Here is a 23538-nt window from a genome sequence, read left to right as displayed (position 1 = left end):
TCTAGTCGATAACCTAGTCCATAGACTAATCAATACACTAGTTCATAGGCTTATTAAAAGGTTAGTCAATAGACCAATCAATGGACTAGTCCATAGACTAGTCAATAGACTAGTCCATAGACAAGTCAATAGACTAATCAATTGACTAGTTCATAGACTAGTCAATAGACTAATTAATGGACTAGTCCATAGACTAGTCAATAGACTAATCAATGAACTAGTCCATAGACTAATCAATGGTCCATAGATTAGTCAATAGACTAATCAATGGACTAGTCAATAGACTAATCAATGTACTAGTCCATAGACTAGTCAATAGAATAGTCCATAGACTAGTCAATAGACTAATCAATGGACTAGTCCATGGACTAGTCAATAGACTAATCAATAGACTAGTCAATAGACTAATCATTGGTCTAGTCCATAGACTAGTCAATAGACTAAACAATGGACGAGTCCATAGACTAGTCAATAGACTAATCAATGGACTAGTACATCGACTAGTCAATAGATTAATCAATGGACTAGTCCATAGGCTAGTCAATAAACAACTTAGTCCATAGATTAGTCAATAGACTAGTACATAGACTAGTCAATAAACTGGTCTATAGACTAGTCAAAAGAATAGTACATAGACTAGTCAATATACTATTAAATCGGCTAGACAATAGATCAGTCAATAGACTAGTCAAAAATAGACTATACAATAGATTATTCCATACACTAATCAATAGACGAATCAATGGGATAGTCAATAGACTAGTTATTAGACTAGTCAATAGACTAGTTATTAGACTAGTCAATGAACTAGTTATTATACTAGTCAATTGGCTAGTCTAGTTATAGACTAGATATTAGTCCATAGTCTAGTCAGTAGACTAGTCAATAAACTAATGAATATACTACTCAATAGTCCAGTCAATAAACTGGTCCATACACTAATCAATAGACTATTCAATAGATTAGTCCATATACTAGTCAATAGACTAGTCAAAAGTCTAGTAAGTAGACTAGTCAATAAACTAGTAAATATGCTACTCAATAGACTAGTCAATAGTCCAGTCAATAAACTGGTCCATAGACTAATCAGTAGATTAGTCAATCGACTAGTCCATAGACTAGTCCATAAACTAGTCCATGTACTAGTCCATATACTAGTCAATTAATTCAGATATATGTATGTAAAATATTTTTGATAAAAAAACTGAAAGGAAATTAATTTTTGACCCAAATTTAAACATAATATTTTACAAAAAATTCTATCTTTAGAGACCCTTACTGCTCGAAATTCGAAAGCAAATACTCTCTAATATACCTACACATACCTATTTATTAATACGCACAGACATTCTTTAAATTAATGACACTATTTAATGAAGCTGACATATTTTTTTCTCTTCTTCTTCTATTGTCACAAGAAGAATTTCTAAATTTTCTTTATAAAAATATCCATAATATAAATTTTATTATTATTATGATGATTATTATATTTTTAATATTGTCAATGATATTTTTTACGAAAAAATTTAATACGGTGGGCGTTGAAATAAGGCTAACATGATCAACAAAAGAACATTTAACAAAAAAAAAAATAGGAAAAAAGTGAAAAAAATCGTAAAAATATTGCGCATTTTAACAAAAACAAATTTGTTAAATTTAAAAGAAATTATAAAAAAAAATACCAAAATATTTACAAAAACTCAAGAGAAAAAAGAAAAAGCCAAGAAAACTTATGTAAATTTATATTATTTTTTTTTTCAAAAGTCATTAAACGTTTAAAATAAAAAGAAAATTCTTTATCAGGGTTGTAAAACACGCATACATTTATAAAAATAAAGAAAAATAAAGTGAAAAAAAAACTATGTAAAATTGTGATAAGTATTTTTTTTTTTATATAAAAAAATATATACAATCTTTGTAAATATGTAATGTATACATTATAAATAACATGATAATGACATTTTTTTAGACACAGACGCACAGGAGGCTATAAAACTATACATATAATAAATTCAAGCAGTCACCACCACTCACTCATTCACTCACTCATGGTGTGTGTAGAAAAATAAAATCATAAGTTTTATTTTTTTTCGAATATTTTTTTATTTTTAGAGATATTTATATCTAAGATACATTCACGTTCTCTTCACGTGATCAGCATAAGATCGTTTGGGCAACATTTTAATTTTATTTTTTTTATTTTTTATTTAATTTTTTTTTAAGAACTTTGTGTATTTGTTTTTAATTTAGTTTTATTTTTTGTATGACAAAAATAAACTGTTTAATTTTAAAATTGAACATTTCTAGCGGAATAGATACAAATACGAAAATTTCATCACCTAAATCATACTGTATTGAATTTTTTTTAATAGTAAAGTGTTTAGATTCGATATTTTAATTTTAAAATATCGAAAAAAAGTAGGAAATTAATTACAAGTTAAAATTTAATTTAGAAAATTTGAAGATTGTTTGGAAACTTTTAATGTTTTTAGGTCAGGGATTAAATTTTGATAATGTGAAGTTGGTTTTATATGCGATCAAGGCGAAATCATATGAGATGAAGTCCAAGGCGAATTGTGTATGGTTATTTTTTATGAATTATTATTACATTTTCTAGACGGATTTCTCTTAACATAATTATTAGTTGTGTCGTCTTGTTTTCAAGATATCAGCGTCAAATATTGATTTATAAGTATTAAAAGAATTTGACAACTGTTAAAGTCAAATGGAACACGATTTCCCAAACATTTACTATAGATTTTTAAACTTGTTACAATTAAACTGTGGCCAAAACCTCTTTCCTGGCAGATTGTCAACACCTTTAAGAACGATACATGTCTAGTAACTGATTCTATAGAGCTTTATAGATATTCCGATTTCCATTAGAACTGAACTAGAACTGAACCAGAACTGAACTAGAACTGAACCAGAACTGAACCAGAACTGAACTAGAACTGAACCAGAACTGAACTAGAACTGAACCAGAACTGAACTAGAACTGAACTAGAACTGAACTAGAACTGAACTAGAACTGAACTAGAACTGAACTAGAACTGAACTAGAACTGAACTAGAACTGAACTAGAACTGAACTAGAACTGAACTAGAACTGAACTAGAACTGAACTAGAACTGAACTAGAACTGAACTAGAACTGAACTAGAACTGAACTAGAACTGAACTAGAACTGAACTAGAACTGAACTAGAACTGAACTAGAACTGAACTAGAACTGAACTAGAACTGAACTAGAACTGAACTATAGAACTGAACTAGAACTGAACTAGAACTGAACTAAAACAAACTGAACTAGAACTGAACTAGAACTGTACTAGAACTGAACTAGAACTGAACTAGAACTGAACTAGAACTGAACTAGAACTGAACTAGAACTGAACTAGAACTGAACTAGAACTGAACTAGAACTGAACTAGAACTAAATTAGAACTGAACTAGAACTGAACTAGAACTGAACTAGAACTGAACTAGAACTGAACTAGAACTGAATTAGAACTGAACTAGAACTGAACTAGAACTGAACTAGAACTGAACTAGAACTGAACTATAACTGAACTAGAACTGAACTAGAACTGAACTAGAACTGAACTAGAACTGAACTAGAACTAAACTAGAACTGAACTAGAACTAAACTAGAACTAAACTAGAACTGAACTAGAACTGAACTAGAACTGAACTAGAACTGAACTAGAACTGAACTAGAACTGAACTAGAACTGAACTAGAACTGAACTAGAATTGAACTAGAACTGAACTAGAACTAAACTAGAACTGAACTAGAACTTTGTGAATTTTGGAGAGATCAAGTGACACCAGTCTTGGGACTTGTTCAATTGAATACTGTAAGGTAGTATGTTAACATCAAAATAATAATTTTTTGTTAGTTAGATACAGTCTTCTGATCTTGATAACATAGTTTCCAAAAGATGATAGCCTAGTTTTTGAACTAGACATAACAAATTTCTATTATCTGTCAAAGACAATATATGGTAAACATTGTTTCATAACATGGAACATCTATGCTTCCCAAAAACTACATTTTTCAAGTGATTACACTTACGACAATGTTATTTACTTATTGTTACTCTTACTTGAAAAAGTAATTAAACACTTACAACTCTGAACATACTCCCCGCTGTCAGTGACAGTGCGTGTAGCTTGTAGGGGTGTGTGTGTGAGTTTAAAAAATTTAAGAATGAAACTGAAAATATACAAGTCATTTCAGTGTTGTAATCTTTTAGGGTATTGTAAAACTATTAGTTTAATTTCATTTTATCAACAGACACCATGTCTAATGTCTAGACTATAAATGTTTCAGAGTATTTACCAAGTATTTGTCTATACAATAACACTTGTATTTGAAAGTAAGTGTTTAATTGTTTTGGGTATTTATTGTATATTTATTTATTTGTAAATAAATATACAAATTTTAAAAACACTAAAATCCATTACATACTTGTACTTTCTTTTATTTGTTTTAATTATTATTATTTTTATAGTTTTATAAATAGTAAATTTTACTGTTTAAAGTTAGACAAACGTAACGTACATTCGTTTGCTGTTTTTTTTATCTTTTGAAAATTGTTTTCCTGTTGAAAAGTGAAATTTATACGTTTTAAATTTCAATTATTTCGTACTTTATGAATAAATTCATAGATCATGTAATAAGATAACGAACGTATAAAATGTAAAAAGAAAAATTTATTTGTTTATTGAATAATTAATTTATTATTATTTAATAATATCAGCTTTTTATTGTTATTAACTTAAATATATAGGTTACATTTTAATATGGGGATTTATGATGAAACTGAATTTCAAGTGGCGCCATTAAGTAATTTCGCATTTAGTTTAATAAAATATTATAGAATGAAAAAAAAACCTGATTGAAACTCAATCAGGTTTAAAAAACAATTTATAAAAATTGTTTAAAAACACTTTCACAAATTTTATATGTACTTTTCAACAAAGTTTATAATATTTGACTTAAGACGGATATATTCCGGAAGACAATCTCTTAAAATTTGACATTGTCATCTGCTTAATTGTTCTTGTGGAAACATTATATGGATAGAAGGACTAAAGATCGACTGAGAAAGAGTTAATGAGAGGTTCCTTTTAGTAGTTGTTGGCTCGATTACTAACTCGAGTTACATGAAAGGGACCAATTCCTATAACAGAAACAATTACAATAACATAAAAATTAGAATAGGGAGTGAGAGCTATTGTCTTTCAAACTTTGAAATTTTTCATGCCATATCTAAATATAACTCAATTGTTATATAATCTATCATTTAAACCCGATTCTATGGGTGTTTGTCTTTAAATGTTGAAAGTTAACTTTTTTTTAAATTAATAAAAACAAATAAAATACGAATTTAAATTTACCCTAAGGTAATAATGACAAAAACATTATTTTTTTCTGAATTGCAAAAACTTGTTTTTTTATAAAAATCTCAACAGCATGTGTTTTTGGAAAAAAATTCCAAATGAAACAATTTTTCTTTTTTGGCAAAAACAATTAATAATAATTTCATGGTCATATTTTTGCATGATTTTTTCAGTTTGTTTTTAAATAATAAAAAAATATATAAAAATAATGGAAATTTTATCTAACTTTTCTATACTGGGTTCTTATCCGCAAAATTATCGGGAGTGTTCCCAAACTTTCTGAACTAGAACTGAACTAGAACTGAACTAGAACTGAACTAGAACTGAACTAGAACTGAACTAGAACTGAACTAGAACTGAACTAGAACTGAACTAGAACTGAACTAGAACTGAACTAGAACTGAACTAGAACTGAACTAGAACTGAACTAGAACTGAACTAGAACTGAACTAGAACTGAACTAGAACTGAACTAGAACTGAACTAGAACTGAACTAGAACTGAACTAGAACTAGAACTAGAACTGAACTAGAACTGAATTAGAACTGAACTAGAACTGAACTAGAACTGAACTAGAACTGAACTAGAACTGAACTAGAACTGAACTAGAACTGAACTAGAACTGAGCTAGAACTGAGCTAGAACTGAGCTAGAACTAGAACTGAACTAGAACTAGAACTGAACTAGAACTGAACTATAACTGAACTAGAACTGAACTAGAACTGAACTAGAACTGAACTAGAACTGAACTAGAACTGAACTAGAACTGAACTAGCACTGAACTAGAACTGAACTGAACTAGAACTGAACTAGAACAGAACTAGAACTGAACTAGAACTGAACTAGAACTGAACTAGAACTGAACTAGAACTGAACTAGAACTGAACTAGAACTGAACTAGAACTGAACTAGAACTGAACTAGAACTGAACTAGAACTGAACTAGAACTGAACTAGAACTGAACTAGAACTGAACTAGAACTGAACTAGAACTGAATTAGAACTGAACTAGAACTGTACTAGACCTGAACTAGAACTAAACTAGAATTGAACTAGAACTGTTTCTGTTTAGGTTTTTGAGACCTACATATGTTCAATATCAAATGAAAATTTCATCAATTATTTTTTAAATTACAATTGTCAAAATTTTAACTATAACATAAAAGCTAGACTTATTACGTAATGAAAATAATACTTTATTAAAAGAAATCAGTAAACTAGTGTTTAACACAATTTAAATTACAAAATTAGAAACCTCAGTGACGTACCCACAATCCAATTTCAAATGTAAACTTAGACAAAAACCGCAAATCATAAATTTTGAAATTACAAAGTTACAAATCATCTAGTAAAATGAATAATTTACAGAATAGTTAATTAAACATTGAAAACAATAATTAAAGTACAATTTAATTAAACAAATTAAAATCCTAAAACTTGGTCGATTTTAGACTAAACAACCTCTAGAGACGAAATTTTATATAAGATTAAAAAAAGGATGTAATTTTAAAAAATTTGAAAAAGTAATATTGTTTCAAAACCCTAAGATTAAACCTAAAATTTTCTATTCAAAATTTCGAAGAAAAAGTCTATATAAAAATCATTTCTTACCTCTTCTGATCCGTACAAACACTATCCGTATCGGTATTTTTATCTGTAACCTCAACTGAATCGGCGGTAGATTTATGTAGGCAGGATTTACGGCGTAAACATGATTTAGGTTGTGCTTGCAGCAATGGTGCTGAGACCATACGTTCTAAACGACGACCCATATCGGGTGCGGTATTTGAACTGTTATTATTAGTTGTATTGCTGCTGAACTGATTGAAAGCGTTATTAAAATTGTTGTTGTTAATCAAACGATTATTACTGGTGATAGTATTGGTTGAACCAAAATTTGGACTAGTGGCACGCTGTTGAGCATTATTGACCATGGCCTTGGAGGCTAAAGTTATAACTTGAGGACGGCAATAGCGTGAGGCACGATTATGTTCATCATTACAACTGCAAGTGGAAAGAAAAGAAAACATAAATTAATTAATATTTTTTTATAAATTGTAAATTTATGCGTGTGTTTATTATTATTGTCAGTAAATTGATTCCAATTAAGTATTTAGTAAAAATTTATGAAATTTTTTTTTTCTTAAATTCTAGTTGTGTGTTTAATTTCATTAAAGTGGGAGAATATAGAAATAAAGAACCCAATTGTGTGGAGATCTTAAGTATGTTGATTCTTTTCTTTATTTCTTAGAAATAGATTTAAATTTATTTTTTATTTTCGGTTTTTTTTTTCTGTTGCTAAGCGCTTAGTTGTTTGCGTTATTCATTTAGGTAGATTTATTTTTAAAAAATCCAGTTGTTGTGATTTTTTCTTAACATTTTTTATTTTTTCATAATTTTTTATATTTTTTGTCTTGTTAAAGATTAGATATAGAAAAATTATCGTTATTTTATCATCTCTAATCGTTTACCATCTCTAAGTAGAGTATTGGATTACATTTATGTGGGTTCTAAAGTGGGTAGTTATTTAAATGGAAGTGCAATTTTAGATTCCTCTCTTTATATGTCCGTTTACGGAAATAGAACTGAACTAGAACAGAAGTAGAACAGAAGTAGAACAGAACTAGAACAGAAGTAGAACAGAAGTAGAACAGAACGAAACTAGAACTGAACTAGAACTGAACTAGAAACTAAACTAGAAACTGAACTAGAACTGAACTAGAACTGAACTAGAACTTGAACTAGAACTGAACCTAGAACTGAACTAGAACTGAACTAGAACTGAACTAGAACTGACTAGAACTGAACTAGAACTGAACTAGAACTGAACTAGAACTAAACTAGAACGAACTGAACTAGAACTGAACTAGAACTGAACTAGAACTAAACTAGAACTAAACTAACTGAACTAGAACTGAACTAGAACTGAACTAGAACTGAACTAGAACTAGAACTGAACTAGAACTGAACTAGAAACTGAACTAGAACTGAACTAGAACTGAACTAGAACTGAACTAGAACTGAACTAGAACTGAACTAGAACTGAACTAGAACTGAACTAGAACTGAACTAGAACTGAACGAGAACTGAACTGAACTGAACTAGAACTGTAACTAGAACTGAACTAGAACTGAACTAGAACTGAACTAGAACTGAACGAGAACTGAACTAGAACTGAACTAGAACTGAACTAGAACTGAACTAGAACTGAACTAGAACTGAACTAGAACTGAACTAGAACTGAACTAGAACTGAACTAGAACTGAACTAGAACTGAACTAGAACTGAACTAGAACTGAACTAGAACTGAACTAGAACTGAACTAGAACTGAACTGAACTAGAACTGAACTGAACTAGAACTGAACTAGAACTGAACTAGAACTGAACTAGAACTGAACTAGAACTGAACTAGAACTGAACTAGAACTGAACTAGAACTGAACTAGAACTGAACTAGAACTGAACTAGAACTGAACTAGAACTGAACTAGAACTGAACTAGAACAGAACTAGAACTGAACTAGAACTGAACTAGAACTGACTAGAACTGAACTAGAACTGAACTAGAACTGAACTAGAACTGAACTAGAACTGAACTAGAACTGAACTAGAACTTAACTATGAACTTGAAGTGAAATTTATGATCAAAATCGAAACCTAAAAACTAGATCAGTTGACCACGCCATACGGTGATCTGCAGGGCTAATTAAACACCCCCAAGATTTTAAGAAATATGCAAAAAATAATTAAAAAATATGTATTTATTTCTAAACAATAGCCAAACAAATTTGCGTTGCTTTTTCACTATTTGCATTGTGTCATTCAGTAAACAATTTGCAGCATAACAAAAAAAAAAAAGATCTTCAAGATCAAGGCGAATATTATGAATTAACTTTTTCTTTTCAATTCCCACACACACAAAACTAAAACAAATCATCTCTAACGAAGAAAATTTATTTTTAGTAAAATCTTGCAGAAAACACACATTATTAAATATACATATATTTTGCAACAAATCGCCTAAACACTAGAGTTGACGACATTTAAAAAGCTACATACGTCATATTCTTTCAGGGGCAAGCGTGTGCCTGCCTATTCGTGTTTTTCTTATGATCTACATAAATATAATAAATTATTTAATAAAATTATGAGCAAACTGATGGAAGTTGTTTGTTTTTGAAAGAAATGCGAAATAAAAAAAGATTTCTTTCTCCATTTAAATTTGAAAATATTTTTAAATGATACATATTTGCAATTATATTTTGGCAATTGTTCATATCAAATGTTATTTAGTTTAATTTATAGATAAACAAGGAATTATTTGTTGTTGTTGTTGTGGTAGTTGCTGTGTTTATTTATTTTAATTTTATTGCATTTTTTGATAGATTTCTAAGATAAATGCCAAGAGTTATATTTGAAATGTGGTTTGTTAGTTTTTAGAGCAAAATGGCGCCTGCGGAAATGACGTTAATTCACTAAAAAATATTGTCATATGGTTTTTGTGGATCGTGTGGTTCCATACAATGTTGTTGCAATTAAATAAAAATTTCGCAGAGTTTAATATAATCCGATTTGTTTCATATATCATGCTTTTAAAAAGTTTTTAAAATTGTTTGATTTTTATAAGTTTTAAAGCTTTATAATCTTAATTAATCTTCAAAATTTTATTTTAGCCTGAAACTGTGTTTTTCTCTCTTGTTGTTTGCAACATTTTGATCTACGTGATCGATAATTTAATGATTTATTTTTTTGCCAAATAATTGCTGAAATGGCCGGGTTTTTTTATTGAAACTCATGTGTACTTGAAAATCACATGTACTTAATAATAAAAAATATTTTAATTTAAAAACAGTTAATATTTAGATATAAATAATTTTGTAAACAAAACACTTTTATTAAATATTTAAAAAAAAACTTGAAGTTTAAATTTTATTTGAAATTTTAAAGAACTATGTTTAAGGGGTTTGACCTTAACCTTAAACATTTCAAAACTTTAAAAAAAATTTCAATATTTTTAACCTTAAACTTCAAATTTTATTAAATGTTTAAAGAACGAAGATTGGAGGATTGTTAAATTGAACCTTAAATATTTCAAAACTTTAAATATGATAATTTTTTTTTGCTATTTTTTAAATTTATTCAATATTTTAAAGATATAAAGCTGATGAGTTTGAAAATTATTGAACTTAACCTTAAAACTAAAGTTCTGTAAATCGACTTTAGATCAATCGACTTTTTTGTGGGAAAGTTAAAGTAGAATTTAATAAATCGATTTTCTATTGACTCGTCACTATAAAAACGAAAAGTCAACAATTTGGTCATAATAAAGTCGAAAGTCGTCTTAATTTTAAGAAAAAAGTTGAATAAACGAATTTTTAGATATAAGTTGAATATTCAAAATCAAAAAAAAGTTCGAAAAGTCGTTAATTTTAAAACTTGTAAAAAGTCAAAAGATCTACTCTTCATAAGTTGTTAAAATTCGGAAAGTCGACCTTTTATTTGAATTATATAATCATAAGTCAAACTCAACTCATTTGTTCTAACTAATTCGATAAATCATGAGAAGTCATAAGAAAAAGACGAATAATCGATCAAATTAATACAAATTTGATATTAATAAATGATCAAAAAGTCGACTTTTCATAAATTGCAAAAGTCGACATTTTGTTTTAACTATAGAACTATATTTAAAACGTTCTAAATGTTAAAAGAAGGTTAGATTAGGGCACGTCCCTGTCATTATAAACCCGAAAAGTCAACAATTTTGTCATAATAAAGTCGAAAGTCTACTAAATTATAAGAAAAAAGTCGAATAAACGATTTTTTAGATAAAAGTTGAAGATTCAAAATGAAAAATAGTTCGAAAAGTCTTTAATTTTAAAACTTGTAAAAAGTCAAAAGATCTACTATTTATAAATGGTGAAAGTCGACCTTTTATTTGAACTATATAATCCTAAGTCGAACTCAACTCTTTTGTTCTAACAAATTCGGTAAATCATGAGAAGTCATAAGAAAAAGTCGAATAATCGATCAAATTGATCAAAATATGATATTTATAAAAGATCAAAAAGTCGACTTTTCATAAATTGCAAAAGTCGACATTTTGTTTCAACTATAGAACCATATTTAAAATATTCTAAATTTCAAAAGAAGGTTTAAACAAAAATCTTAATTTCAAGAAATATTTTCCAATATTTTGAGTAAAAGACTTCTTGATTTTGATTAAAAAATATATTTCAGTGCTTAAAAAGTCGACTAGTCGTCCAACTAGTAAGAAAAATTTCATTTTTTTTGGCAAAAAGTCAATACATATTAAAAAAAAATGTTCGAAAAGTCGAAAATTTCGAACTCGACAACATTGTCCTAACAAAGTCAATAAGTCGACTATCTTTTACGAAAAAAGTCGAATAAACGACTAACTTAAAGTGCAAATTAGTTGGAAAAAGTCGATAAAAGTATATATTAAGAGCGAATGGATCTAATGATTCTATATTGGAGGCATTGTCTCGGAACAGATTGTATTTAACTGAGAACACACTTTTAATCAGCTGTGGTCTTGTGAATATACACATAATTGTGTGGTTCTCCATTGAAACCTAATTTAATCACGATCGAAACTGATCATACACTTTTAATTCAAACGAATTCAAATCGTTTAATTAGTATCACATACCCTAGAACTGGTGGCCTGAAACGCGAAGATTTTCGGCTATTTACATGTACACAATACGATCGTCGACGATTCTCTCAACAAGAGCGTATCTGCCGGTCTCTCTGCGCCGCAGCTTGCAAAATATTACCGGCGGCCAGCCGCCGCCGATTTGAGCCGTCTCGGCTTGTATCTCTGCTCTGCGGCGCTATGCTTTAGAATTGGAATTCAAACAACAATAAGGCAAACTCACGGTCAAACACATGTTTCCCAAAGACAAAAACGAATCAGCTGATTCATCACGGAATGTAACGTATAAACTAACTGAGCCTTTTACTGTTGGACATTTTACACAAAAATTAGTTACACATTAGTTAATCTTTTATGGTTTTAACCAGAGATTAAGGATAAAGTTAAACTATAACTAAATTTAAAACTAACCCTAAAACAGGATTGTAATTAGTAAACAATTTGTGTTTCCAGGTATATTATTCTACCTAAACACTTGTTTTAATTTCTTAATAGTTTTGTTTTGACCACTTAAATCCCCAGAAGAGATAATTTTCTTTCAATTTCTATTTTAAACAAACGTAACTGACGTTAATTTCAAAATACAAACTGATATTTTATCATTTTTAAATAGTTGTTATCATATTTGTTTTTAAAATTTCTTTTTATCACTTTCGTTTTCAGTTCAAGAAGTTTAATATTATTAAATTTTTCATTGTTTAATAAAAAAATAAATTAAATAACAATTGTTATTAAATTCTTTTAAAAAGTATTTAGAAAAACCAACCGTTTAAAACGTGATCCATACATTATTTTTTTCTTTGCTCAATCTTATCTAAAAATATTTCTTTTCTTTTTTTGGTTTTTAAAATTTATTGATTGCCATTATCTAATAGAAAGAAATTGTTGAAAACATATACAATTTGTTGCCCGTTTATAGTGCTTTTTTAGCAATTGACCTTATTTGAAGGTAATTGATAAACAAACAACAATTTTGTTTTTGGCAAATGTCTACAATTATGTCAAGTGCCGGTTAAAATGTTTGGAGATTTTTTTAAATTATTGTAATTTATTAATATAAAAGAATATTTTTTTTGAGAATGAATGTAAAAAGTAATATACCGATAACATTTTAAACGATTATGGCGAAAATTGAACAAAAGATCATTAATTATATAGGGATCACTAAAGAGGATCAGTTCATTATGACAATTGAAACATTTGAAATATGATTAAGAATTAATTAATTGAAAATAAAATTGTAATACTAAAGATCAAAGCTCGTATAAAAGATCTTTATATAGGGATCACTAAATATGATCACTTATACGAATATACATTTGCATTATGTTTAAGAATTATTCCTGATTTAATAATGAATATAAAGATAGATTTCTATTTTTAATCTTTTTAAAAAGTTTTGATTTTTTTTTAAATCTATACATTTTAGGAGATAAATAACTTTGAGTATAACTGACGTTAAACGAGTTTCAAGTGTGTTCTGTTATAAATAACAATAATAACAGTATTGTTTTCATAATTTTTCCATTGAAATACATATGTTTTTTTTTAGTTCTGTTATCGCTTTATGTTATTACTCATCCCTAGAATCGATGGAGTTTGGAATTTTGTTGTCATTTTTAGTGATTCGTGATAACGTTGGTGTTAGCGATAGAATATCTTAAGAACATGCAATAAATTTTTATAATAAATCTTTAAGCTCGCAATGGTTCCAAGTCCAGTCACCTTTAGAACTATTTCTGTGGCAACGTCTTAGAGTAGACATTCGTTCGAACGATTTTGGAGCCGGTTCTTTAAGCATTATGATTTCTATTCGAAATTGTTTCCCTTTGAAACTTGTTGCAGGAAAGCTTTTGAGAGTTTTTAAGGGAACGGCTCTCAAACTAGTTCGTTTCTTAATCATTGTAAAGATTATAATCAATATCGATAAATTCCCGATACTTAAGTTTAGACGCTGCTACTAATTGACTTAGAATTTTAATATTTTTTTCATCTGGTTCCAAGAATATGTTTCGGAACTGGTACAACTATAAGTGAACGTGAACGTGGTAGTTTTCTGCGCGCGAACAGTCAAGTAGAATCGAAGAGACTCAGTTTTGGCCGGTCCATTTGTCTGATGTATTATTGCATAGCATTAGATCCAGCCTGTAGCAGTGAGAAATCTTAGGATATCATTAAGCTTAGATCCAGATATCTCACCAAGGTTAGATATGAAGTAACGGATAAAGCAGGGCATTGGCAGATAATATGGAAGATCTTTTCCCTGTCTTTGCAACTGCGACAGTGTTCATTGAAGGGTAGGCCAAGCCGTCTTGCATGTCTGCCTAGCAGCCAGTGTCCTGTTATTACTGCTATCAATATATACCGTATATATATAAGGAGTCTTGTGCGTTTCTCATTGAAGGAGCGACACAATATCTTGGCCCTTCCCATGTATCCAAGTTATTCCACCTATTTTCAGCCTTTTGAAGATAGAATCTGAGAATACTACTCTTGAAAAATCCTAACGGGGTTGCTACTGAAAAGGCGTTGGAGATCCTGTTCTGGCAAGCTCAACTGCCTGCTAATTTCCATAATAGTCCCTACGCGCAGGGACCTAAAAAAGGGTAATGTCATGTATCGAATTACTTTTTAATCCAAATAATGTTTTATAGAACGGGTCAATAGCTCTAGGAGTGCTGCGTAAGAATCTGAACCTGTTCTAGAACTAAAATTATTATTATGTACTTTTAAACCCCGATTCTAACGATGTCAAACGAATTAGTTAATTGCGCCCACTTATTGATATTTATGATCAAATTACCCAATTTTATTTTAAAAATCGATTATCGCAAAGTTGTTTCGAGCGATGAGACTTAAGTTTTCTTTTAATTTCAAGCAATGCACCTGCCAATTGACCTCCAAAGTCGTGTGTTTTGACACCTCTCGCTTATTTCCTTTGGGGTTGCGTAAAGTTACTAGTATATACTGCTAAAAATGACACCTTGGAGGTCAAAATCTTGTTCTTGTTATTCTTGATATACGGCCAGCAATGCAGGAAAAGGTGCTCTTAATTTGACATCCAGAATGCATTTCTTCATCGGCCCATGATTTCGAAATCAATTTCATATATTCGTCAAGTATTTTCTTTCTTCCAATTGTATTTCTCTAAATTTCTATTCGAATTTCTCAAACTACTTGAATTTTCGAAATTTCCGAATTTCGTTTTCTATTTGTAATTTCAGAACTAATTTAATATATTTCTGGAATATTCATTTATATTTATGTACATTTAATTTGTAATCCAGAACTTTTAATTTAAATTCCAGAAATTTCGGAAACTTTTACTCGTATTTGAGAATTTTCAATTTTATTGCAAAATATTTTGTTTTTTTTTCAAAATTTTTTAATTTGGTTTCAAAATTTTGTATTTAAATGATGTTTTATTGTGAATCAAGAAGAATAGAAAATTTTGCAATAAAAAGTTAAATTTTTGAAAATCAAACATAAATTTTTTAAATATGTAATAAAATTTTCTAGAAAATTAAAACACAGAAAATAAGACTAAAAATTTCTGAAATCTTTATAAATGTTAAAATTCTAAAAATATTTTAAAATATAATATCAAATTTGGGAAAATGCAATGTTTTAAATCTAGGAGTTTCGTCAAATGTAAACAAAATATTTGGCATCATTAATGATAAACATATGTTATCATTGCAATTTGTAAACAAACAATTAGAGATGGTAATTTAACGATAACACTTTTAAAACAAGTTATGTTTTCATTTACACTTTTTTATTTAAACAAATAACAAATATTTTATATAAATCTTTAAATATTAAACGATTATTAGTAAAAAATTTTTGTTTTGTTATTGTTATTAGTAAATTGTTATAGCTTTTGGTTTTGATACTCACTTTATACTTTGACGATTATTCATGAAGTCTGCTAGGAAACTAACTGGTGGACTATGACTAAAGATGGGTGGACTGTGTGAAATCATTTTGATTGACGTTTTAATTTACTGTTAATGTTGAAAATTATTTATTATTATTATTATTGTCACTTATAGTGACAAAGAGAGTGAGATAGAGAGTTGAAGGGATGCTGTTGTTGTATTAATTGTTGTTGTTGTTATAGTAGCTGAGATATTTATACAACAAACAATTGATAATGTTACTTATTTATAAAAAGAAAACATAAAGTTTAAAAGAAAACAACAATTCTTTAAAACAAAGTATTTTTATAATAATCACAGTTTATAGGGCTGTTTGTTGTTGTAGTTTCTTTAGAAATTTAACCCTAAAATAAAAAAAAGAGAATTGAAAGAAAGAGAACAAATTATTATTATTATTATTTTGAAGAAAGAAAAATATAAACAAAAAAAGCAAGAAAGTAATTTGTTTAACAAAAAAAAAAAGCAAAGTAAACAAATTAATAAACAAATTAACAGTAAATAAAAGTCTTATAAATTTAAAATTTTTAGTTAAAATTAGCAAAATGAAAATGAAATTGAAAATGTTAATTACAGCAAACACAAACAAACATAAAACACATAAAAAGCACTAACAAATACTAACCTTAAATATTTTAAGTTTTTTCTTTTTAATAAAAATTTAAAAAAAAATGTTATAATTAAGGAACTTGTAAGCTTTTAGTTTTATTTTATTAAATATAATATCACCGTTTTTTAAATTTAATAAAAAAAATTTTCAAGAATTTTTCTTTTCTTGTGTTTTTATTGCTTTTTTTGTAGAAATTTATTAAAAAATTTATATGATCACGCAGCTTTGGCGTGTTTTTGCTTCTTTCACATGCCACACGTTTATATTTTTAGTTTAAATAATTTTTAAATATGTTTAATTTTATATTTCCAAGCTGTTTTTTTATGTTAATAATTTTTATATTTTTGTGCTATTTTTTTTTTTAAATTTAATGTTTAGCATGAAATATAATTTTCCGCGTTTTACTACAAGAAATGTTTTAGTTTTATGTTGTTTTATAAATGGCAATTTTAAAATGTCACTATTTTTGTTTGACAGTTGAGTTTATTTACTTTTTTTTTGTTTAATAAAACCGTTAATTAAAACCTTTTTTTAAAACGCTTTAATTAATTACACTTGAAAAAAACACCGAATTTTTCTTTTTGTATAATGAAAAATGTTGTAAAAAAACAACTAAATTTTTGTGTTGTTTCTCCTTGTTTAAAACAAAACAAAAAATATATATTTTTTTTTAGAAATAATGTTGTTTTTCCTTTTTTTCTCAAAAATTATTATTTCACGCCGCGACGCGTTTATCTGCCCGTTTGGCTGCTCGACGACGAATGATCGTTTCTTTAGCCAATAACTCAACACGTTAAAAAATCGAAATACCAAAAACACACACAGGCAACAACAACAAGAACAACAACTACAAAGACAAACAAAAACAGTTGTTGTGTTTTGTTTCACTCAGTGGCAATCGTACATGTACTACACCATTTCCAAATGTGTTTTTCAGGGTTAAATATATATCATCCTTAGGGTCGGAAGAAACTAACGAGGACTAAAGCTCGAGACGTGTGCCTTCGGTAGGTTAGTAGTTAGCGTTTTACCCTATCAGACCAGTGGTCATGGGTTCGAATCCAAACAGAGGCACTGGTGAAGCTGCGTATGAAAGACCCGATAGAGGTCTAGGTTAATTTCTTTCGGATTTGATGTAAGAAACATTCTCCTTTCAACGAACGAACGAACTAACTAACTCTAACTACAACTAACTAACTAACTACTAATAACTAACTAACTAAATAACTAACTAACTAACTTAACTAACTAATCTAACTACAACAACAACTAACTAACTAACTACTAACTAACTAACTAACTACTAACTACTAACTAACTAACTAACTAACTACCTAACAACTAACTAACTAACTACTAATAACTAACTAACTAACACTACTAACTAACTAACTAACTAACTAACTAACTACTACTAACTAACTAACTAACTACTCCTAACTAACTACTAACTACGAACTAACTAACTACTAATAACTAACTAACTCACTAACTAACTACTAACTACACTAACTAACTAACTAACTAACTAACTAACTAACTACTTACTAACTAACTAACTAACTACTACTAACTAACTAACTAACTAACTAACTAACTAACTAACTAACTAACTAACTAACTAACTAACTAACTAACTAACTAACTAACTAACTAACTAACTAACTAACTAACTAACTAACTAACTAACTAACTAACTAACTAACTAACTAACTAACTAACTAACTAACTAACTAACTAACTAACTAACTAACTAACTAACTAACTAACTAACTAACTAACTAACTAACTAACTAACTAACTAACTAACTAACTAACTAACTAACTAACTAACTAACTAACTAACTAACTAACTAACTAACTAACTAACTAACTAACTAACTAACTAACTAACTAACTAACTAACTAACTAACTAACTAACTAACTAACTAACTAACTAACTAACTAACTAACTAACTAACTAACTAACTAACTAACTAACTAACTAACTACTAACTAACTAACTAACTAACTAACTAACTAACTAACTAACTAACTAACTAACTAACTAACTAACTAACTAACTAACTAACTAACTAACTAACTAACTACTAACTAACTAACTAACTAACTACTAACTAACTAACTAACTAACTACTAACTAACTAACTAACTAACTACTAACTAACTAACTAACTACTAACTAACTAACTAACTAACTAACTACTAACTAACTACTAACTACTAACTAACTAACTAACTAACTAACTAACTAACTAACTAACTAACCGCGAGAAACATTGAGAGCCAAATGTCAAGACCTTGACCTAAGTTGACAGTCCTGCATCTCTTTACGGCTTTTGTCTTGAATTGGAACTCAAAAGGCCCGGAATATCCAAAGGATATAGTATTTTCTTTTGCAGAAAATGCCCTTTACTGTATTCACTCTTGATAGAATTTCTTAAAGCCTCTGATAGACTTTCTTATTGGGTCACGTAATAAATATTGTACACATTGCTTGCACGAAGAAGAATCGCTACAACACCATTAATGTAACTGCTCAGACCGAGACATAGTGATGCAAGCCTTCTTCACGACTTGTATTGACTCGAGAATGACTCCTTAAATTCATTAGAAGTTCTCTCCAAAACTGTAAGAATAGAAGCACAGAGTGTCCCTTTTAAATCTCGAAATCCTCACATAATCGCATATTGAGTGAGACTTATGTCATCTGACCTTTTTTTTCGAAAATATAGCCGCATCTTGAGTTTCGGTTTGAAAATATGGATAACTATGAATCCGGGCTATCATGAAATCATAATTGGCCCATAACTTGATCAAGAGAAATGGACCCCTTAATTGGCCTCGAAGATCGTGTGTTTCAACATCTTTTAATTAGTTTGTGTGAGGCCTCGCATATTAACTAGTTTATTTTGACATACCCGCAAAAATTGTCGCCTTGGAGGCAGAAATTTAATAATCGAAAAAGTGTCTCAAAATTGGACAAATACTTATAGGGCGGCCTGATAAACTCAAATATCAAGTATCGATAGATATGTTGAAGTAGTCAAAGTATAATACAATTTCAGTCACTAATCTCTAAAAAGAAAGAGTTCTATGGTTGTTCTTGGTACTTTTTAGAAGTAGTTCCAAGAGTGAAAAACAATGATTAAAGAAATATGGTTTCAGAGTCCTTCTATAGCACGTCCTTCTATAACACTTTTAAATAAATAATTTTGAAAATGACAATTTTGAACAAACATCAAATTAGAATGAGTGCAAGCTATATTTTAGAAATATAATTAGAAAAAAATTTTCCAAATACATTTGTAAATGGTGTAGTTGTAGTATGTTGTAGTCGTTCGTTCGGTCGGCCGGTATATCTGTCCTCAGCGCATAATACTCACAAACGAGGTGTGTATATATAATATCATAGTGAATTACCACCACAACACTGGCACTTAGTCATTACGACGGCCATAACAGATCGCGCAAAATCGTTTATACTGCATACATTTTTTTTAATAACGATGAAAAAGAAAACTCTTCGTACATACTATATCTTTCTATACGATTCTTTGCTATTGTAAATAAATACCAACAACAATATGCAATAATGCAAAAACAACGACAACAACAATCAAATATATTATGTCTGAGGGAAACCTTTAACAACCTCCAACACTACTCTAGCTTTCTTCGGAGAGAAAGGTTTATGTTAGTGAGTTTAGAAAAGGGTGATAAATTGAGTTGAGTTGGTACTAATCATGCGCAAAGTGTAAAAGAAAAAGGTACTTTCTGTATTAAAATGAGGGTGTTTTGATTTGCAATTACGCTTGGAACTTATTGAAATTTTGGGGTAGTAATATAAAAGAAGGGTGATTTTTATTAGGAAGAAATTTTTCGTTTTGGGAATTTCGACAACTGTGGGTGATATTGATTGAAAATTTAATTGTTGAAGTGGTAGATTAAAGTAAATCTGATAATGACATTTGGAGTCATTAAGATTTTTGAAAAATCGATAACCGTATGGTCGACAAGAGACTGTCCTTTATAAGGCATATTATTTGCACTGTATTGGGCACTGGTTGTAGATAGTATAATCGGTATCGGAAAGCTTGCAGAAAGCGCTTGATATCAGTTTTAAATGATGCAAAGAAAGAGAACTAATCCAAAACCATACTTGTACAATGAATTTCTCTGAAAATGTTCAATACTTAAGGATAGTTATTATAAACTTTAATAAATCACAGGACTTTCAAAGTTTCTATTCATTGGAATAGTTAGACTTAGGTGGGTCAAAACAAGCAGAGGCGACGTAATTGATATAAATATTTGTAAATAGTAACTTATTGATCAAACCGCCAAATCGAGACTTTGGATATCTTCTGAATGGTTCTTGTCGCTTTCTGAAAAGCTCTATTTCTCTATTTCATTCTTTAAATAATTGAGCTATCTAATCTCTGAACCTTGTAGGATCATTGTATTCTGTCCGCCAATCTTCCGGCATTATCTTGAAGCATTTCTCGAAAACCACACTGCTCTGATGGTCTCTGCAGATTCAGCAACAGAAACTATCATCAATAAGCCGAGACTTCATTCTTACACACTGTGGTAAGTCTGGTATGAACAGAGTAAACCCTGAACATAACTTGACAAAGAAAGGAAATTCAACTATGAATCGAATACCTTCCATCCATCACTATTAAACCCAACCCACAACTTTTTTATCCAGCACATTTATACGAGTATCCCGAAGTATTGACTTTCACGGTGCTTTTAAGCAACGACCTGCGTTTTGGGTTTCAACCACAGCCTCTACGTGGACCCAGAAGAGACCTTAACCAATAGACAATTACAAGATGAATCCTGCGGGCCCCACCGACTCCTAGTCAAACGTCAAGTCAAGGACTCTAAGGAATGGTTGAGAAGTCTAACGAATAACCCAGTTTATAGTAGCGGCAGACGTACCCAACACACAGATTTTTTATCCGACACACTTATGCGAGTATACCGAATCCCGAAGTGTTGACTTCCACGGTGCTTTTAAGCAACGACCTGCGATTTAGGTTTCAACCACAGTCTCTACGTTGGACCCAGAAGCGACCTTAACCAATAGACAGTTACAAGACGAATCCTGCGGGCCCAAATGTTTCCTAGTCAAACGCCTAGTGAAGGAATCTAAGGAATGCTCGAGAATCACCTTGTTAATAGTATAGGCAGACGAAAGGTACTGATATAACCTCTTTTCCCCCCAGAATTGTAATTATCAAGGTGAGGGCGGTTAGCCAAAAATGTCTCTCGCTAGTTTTCCTCCCGATTTTCGTTTTATGGCGACTTAGCCATATTGCTTTGCTATAGCCAAGTTATCTCTTGTGGACTAGTTTTCGGTCGCTAACAGCATACTAGAACGAATCATTTAAAATTATTTTCTTTTCTCTGGAAAGAATAACAGAAACAGAATGAGAATTAGATTAATAGCGCAGGTTATGTTGCCCTAATTCTTCTCTCTTAGAGATGACCATGGTTCCATCAAGTTTATTAGAGATACCTGAAATATTTAGTATTAATCCAAACCAATCATTCGCACTTATAAAGACATTTTCCTGATGTTTATCTGTTCTCGATCTGGATATCATGTATGGAATCTACATTCTGCTACGGCTGGTCAATCACTTAGTGAAGTGTTTAAGATCGTATAATGTCCTCAGCAGATGATTTAATATCCTGATGTGAAACAACTAAGTTCGCGATATATGAATAAACTAAATCAGAAATCTGAGTCAAACACATTTCAAACGTTTAGCGGTTTAGTGAAGTTCCTGTTTTCGCCAGTGAGTCACTGTTCGGAATGTATCGAAATCTCATTTAGAGATGACCAACATTCGAGGGTCAGATTGAATGTTGTAAAAATCTTTAACGGACATTAGGACCGCTTTATTATTAGTCTTGACTAATCGTTAAAGTTGTAGTTCACTTTATGGGTGCTAAAACACATAATTGGTCTAGGAACTTGAAAGAATACATATCTTTTTCCATTTTAGAACTATAATTATATATCCTTTATGAGTTCTCATTGACAAATACTGAGAATACTCTATGTAAGAATGTTTTGGTGCTGCAACAATCGATATTTCAGAAAATATCCAAAACTGTAAACACATGTCTGTATTAAACTCCTCTGCAGTAGTATTAGACAGATTAACATTATCCGATTAGACACTTCTTTTAAGCATAATAAGTGTCATAATAATCTGAAGCATACTATGAAATATTCGTCACAAAATAAAACCCCCTAATGAGAAGTTATAGTGATTCTGAAAAAAAACATTTACAATTTTGTACCATAACATTTTAAAAGGTACCAGTGGCAACAACAAAATGTACCATTACATTACATTTTTTAAACGCATTACATATTTCTTTTTCTTCCTCTCCCTTTGACTTTTAACTCTCATTTGTAGAGTAAATAAAAATAAATCTGTGCATATACTATAATACGAGTTGCTGTAGACACGATAATGTAGAATTTTCTTTTCATAGACCGGCATATTTTTTCATCCACAACAATCAGTGCGGAGTTTTTGTTTCAATTGAAAGAAAATAAAATGAAAATTTTTAAAATTAAATACTCATAAAATAACCCTCATCACCAAAACAAATGCCATCATGATGATCATTAGCAATATTTTCTCATCAAAATATTGGGCCTGTAACCGTACAATAAGAAAAACAAAAAGCAAAATAGTCGGTAAATGAAACAAAACAAAAATAAAAAAGATCTTTCTGTGCTTCTTTCTTTTATAAAACACAAAATCAAATATGTACTCGTAAAACATCACACCATCACTACTGATACACACAGGTACATTACACATACAATATGATCATTAATAGAATTTATAACCCAGTAAACATTTGGGGGAATG

General features: G+C 29.6%; 1 protein-coding gene across 2 annotated transcripts in view; it reads right to left on the bottom strand.

Moving 5' to 3' along the window:
* Positions 1-17390, bottom strand: part of LOC119605667 (protein phosphatase 1 regulatory subunit 3B) — a 28662-nt gene extending 11272 nt beyond the window's left edge. The window contains exons 1-2 of one of the 2 annotated variants that reach the window (XM_037958911.1): positions 16645-17390; positions 7015-7407 (exon numbers count right to left, since the gene is read on the bottom strand). In XM_037958911.1, coding sequence (XP_037814839.1) covers positions 7015-7337 — 323 coding nt within the window. In that variant the 5' untranslated portion in view covers positions 7338-7407; positions 16645-17390. Of the gene's footprint in view, positions 1-7014; positions 7408-15981; positions 16369-16644 lie in introns of those variants that run through there. The other variant, XM_037958910.1, reaches the window with a different exon arrangement.
* Positions 17391-23538: the final 6148 nt, after the last annotated feature.

Source organism: Lucilia sericata, unplaced genomic scaffold (assembly GCF_015586225.1).
Source record: "Lucilia sericata isolate MDLA Ls3-8-SP2 unplaced genomic scaffold, ASM1558622v1 Contig000508F_arrow, whole genome shotgun sequence".
Lineage (NCBI taxonomy): Eukaryota > Metazoa > Arthropoda > Insecta > Diptera > Calliphoridae > Lucilia > Lucilia sericata.
Note: the sequence above shows the minus strand (reverse complement) of the source record. Positions and strands in the feature narration are given on the sequence as shown.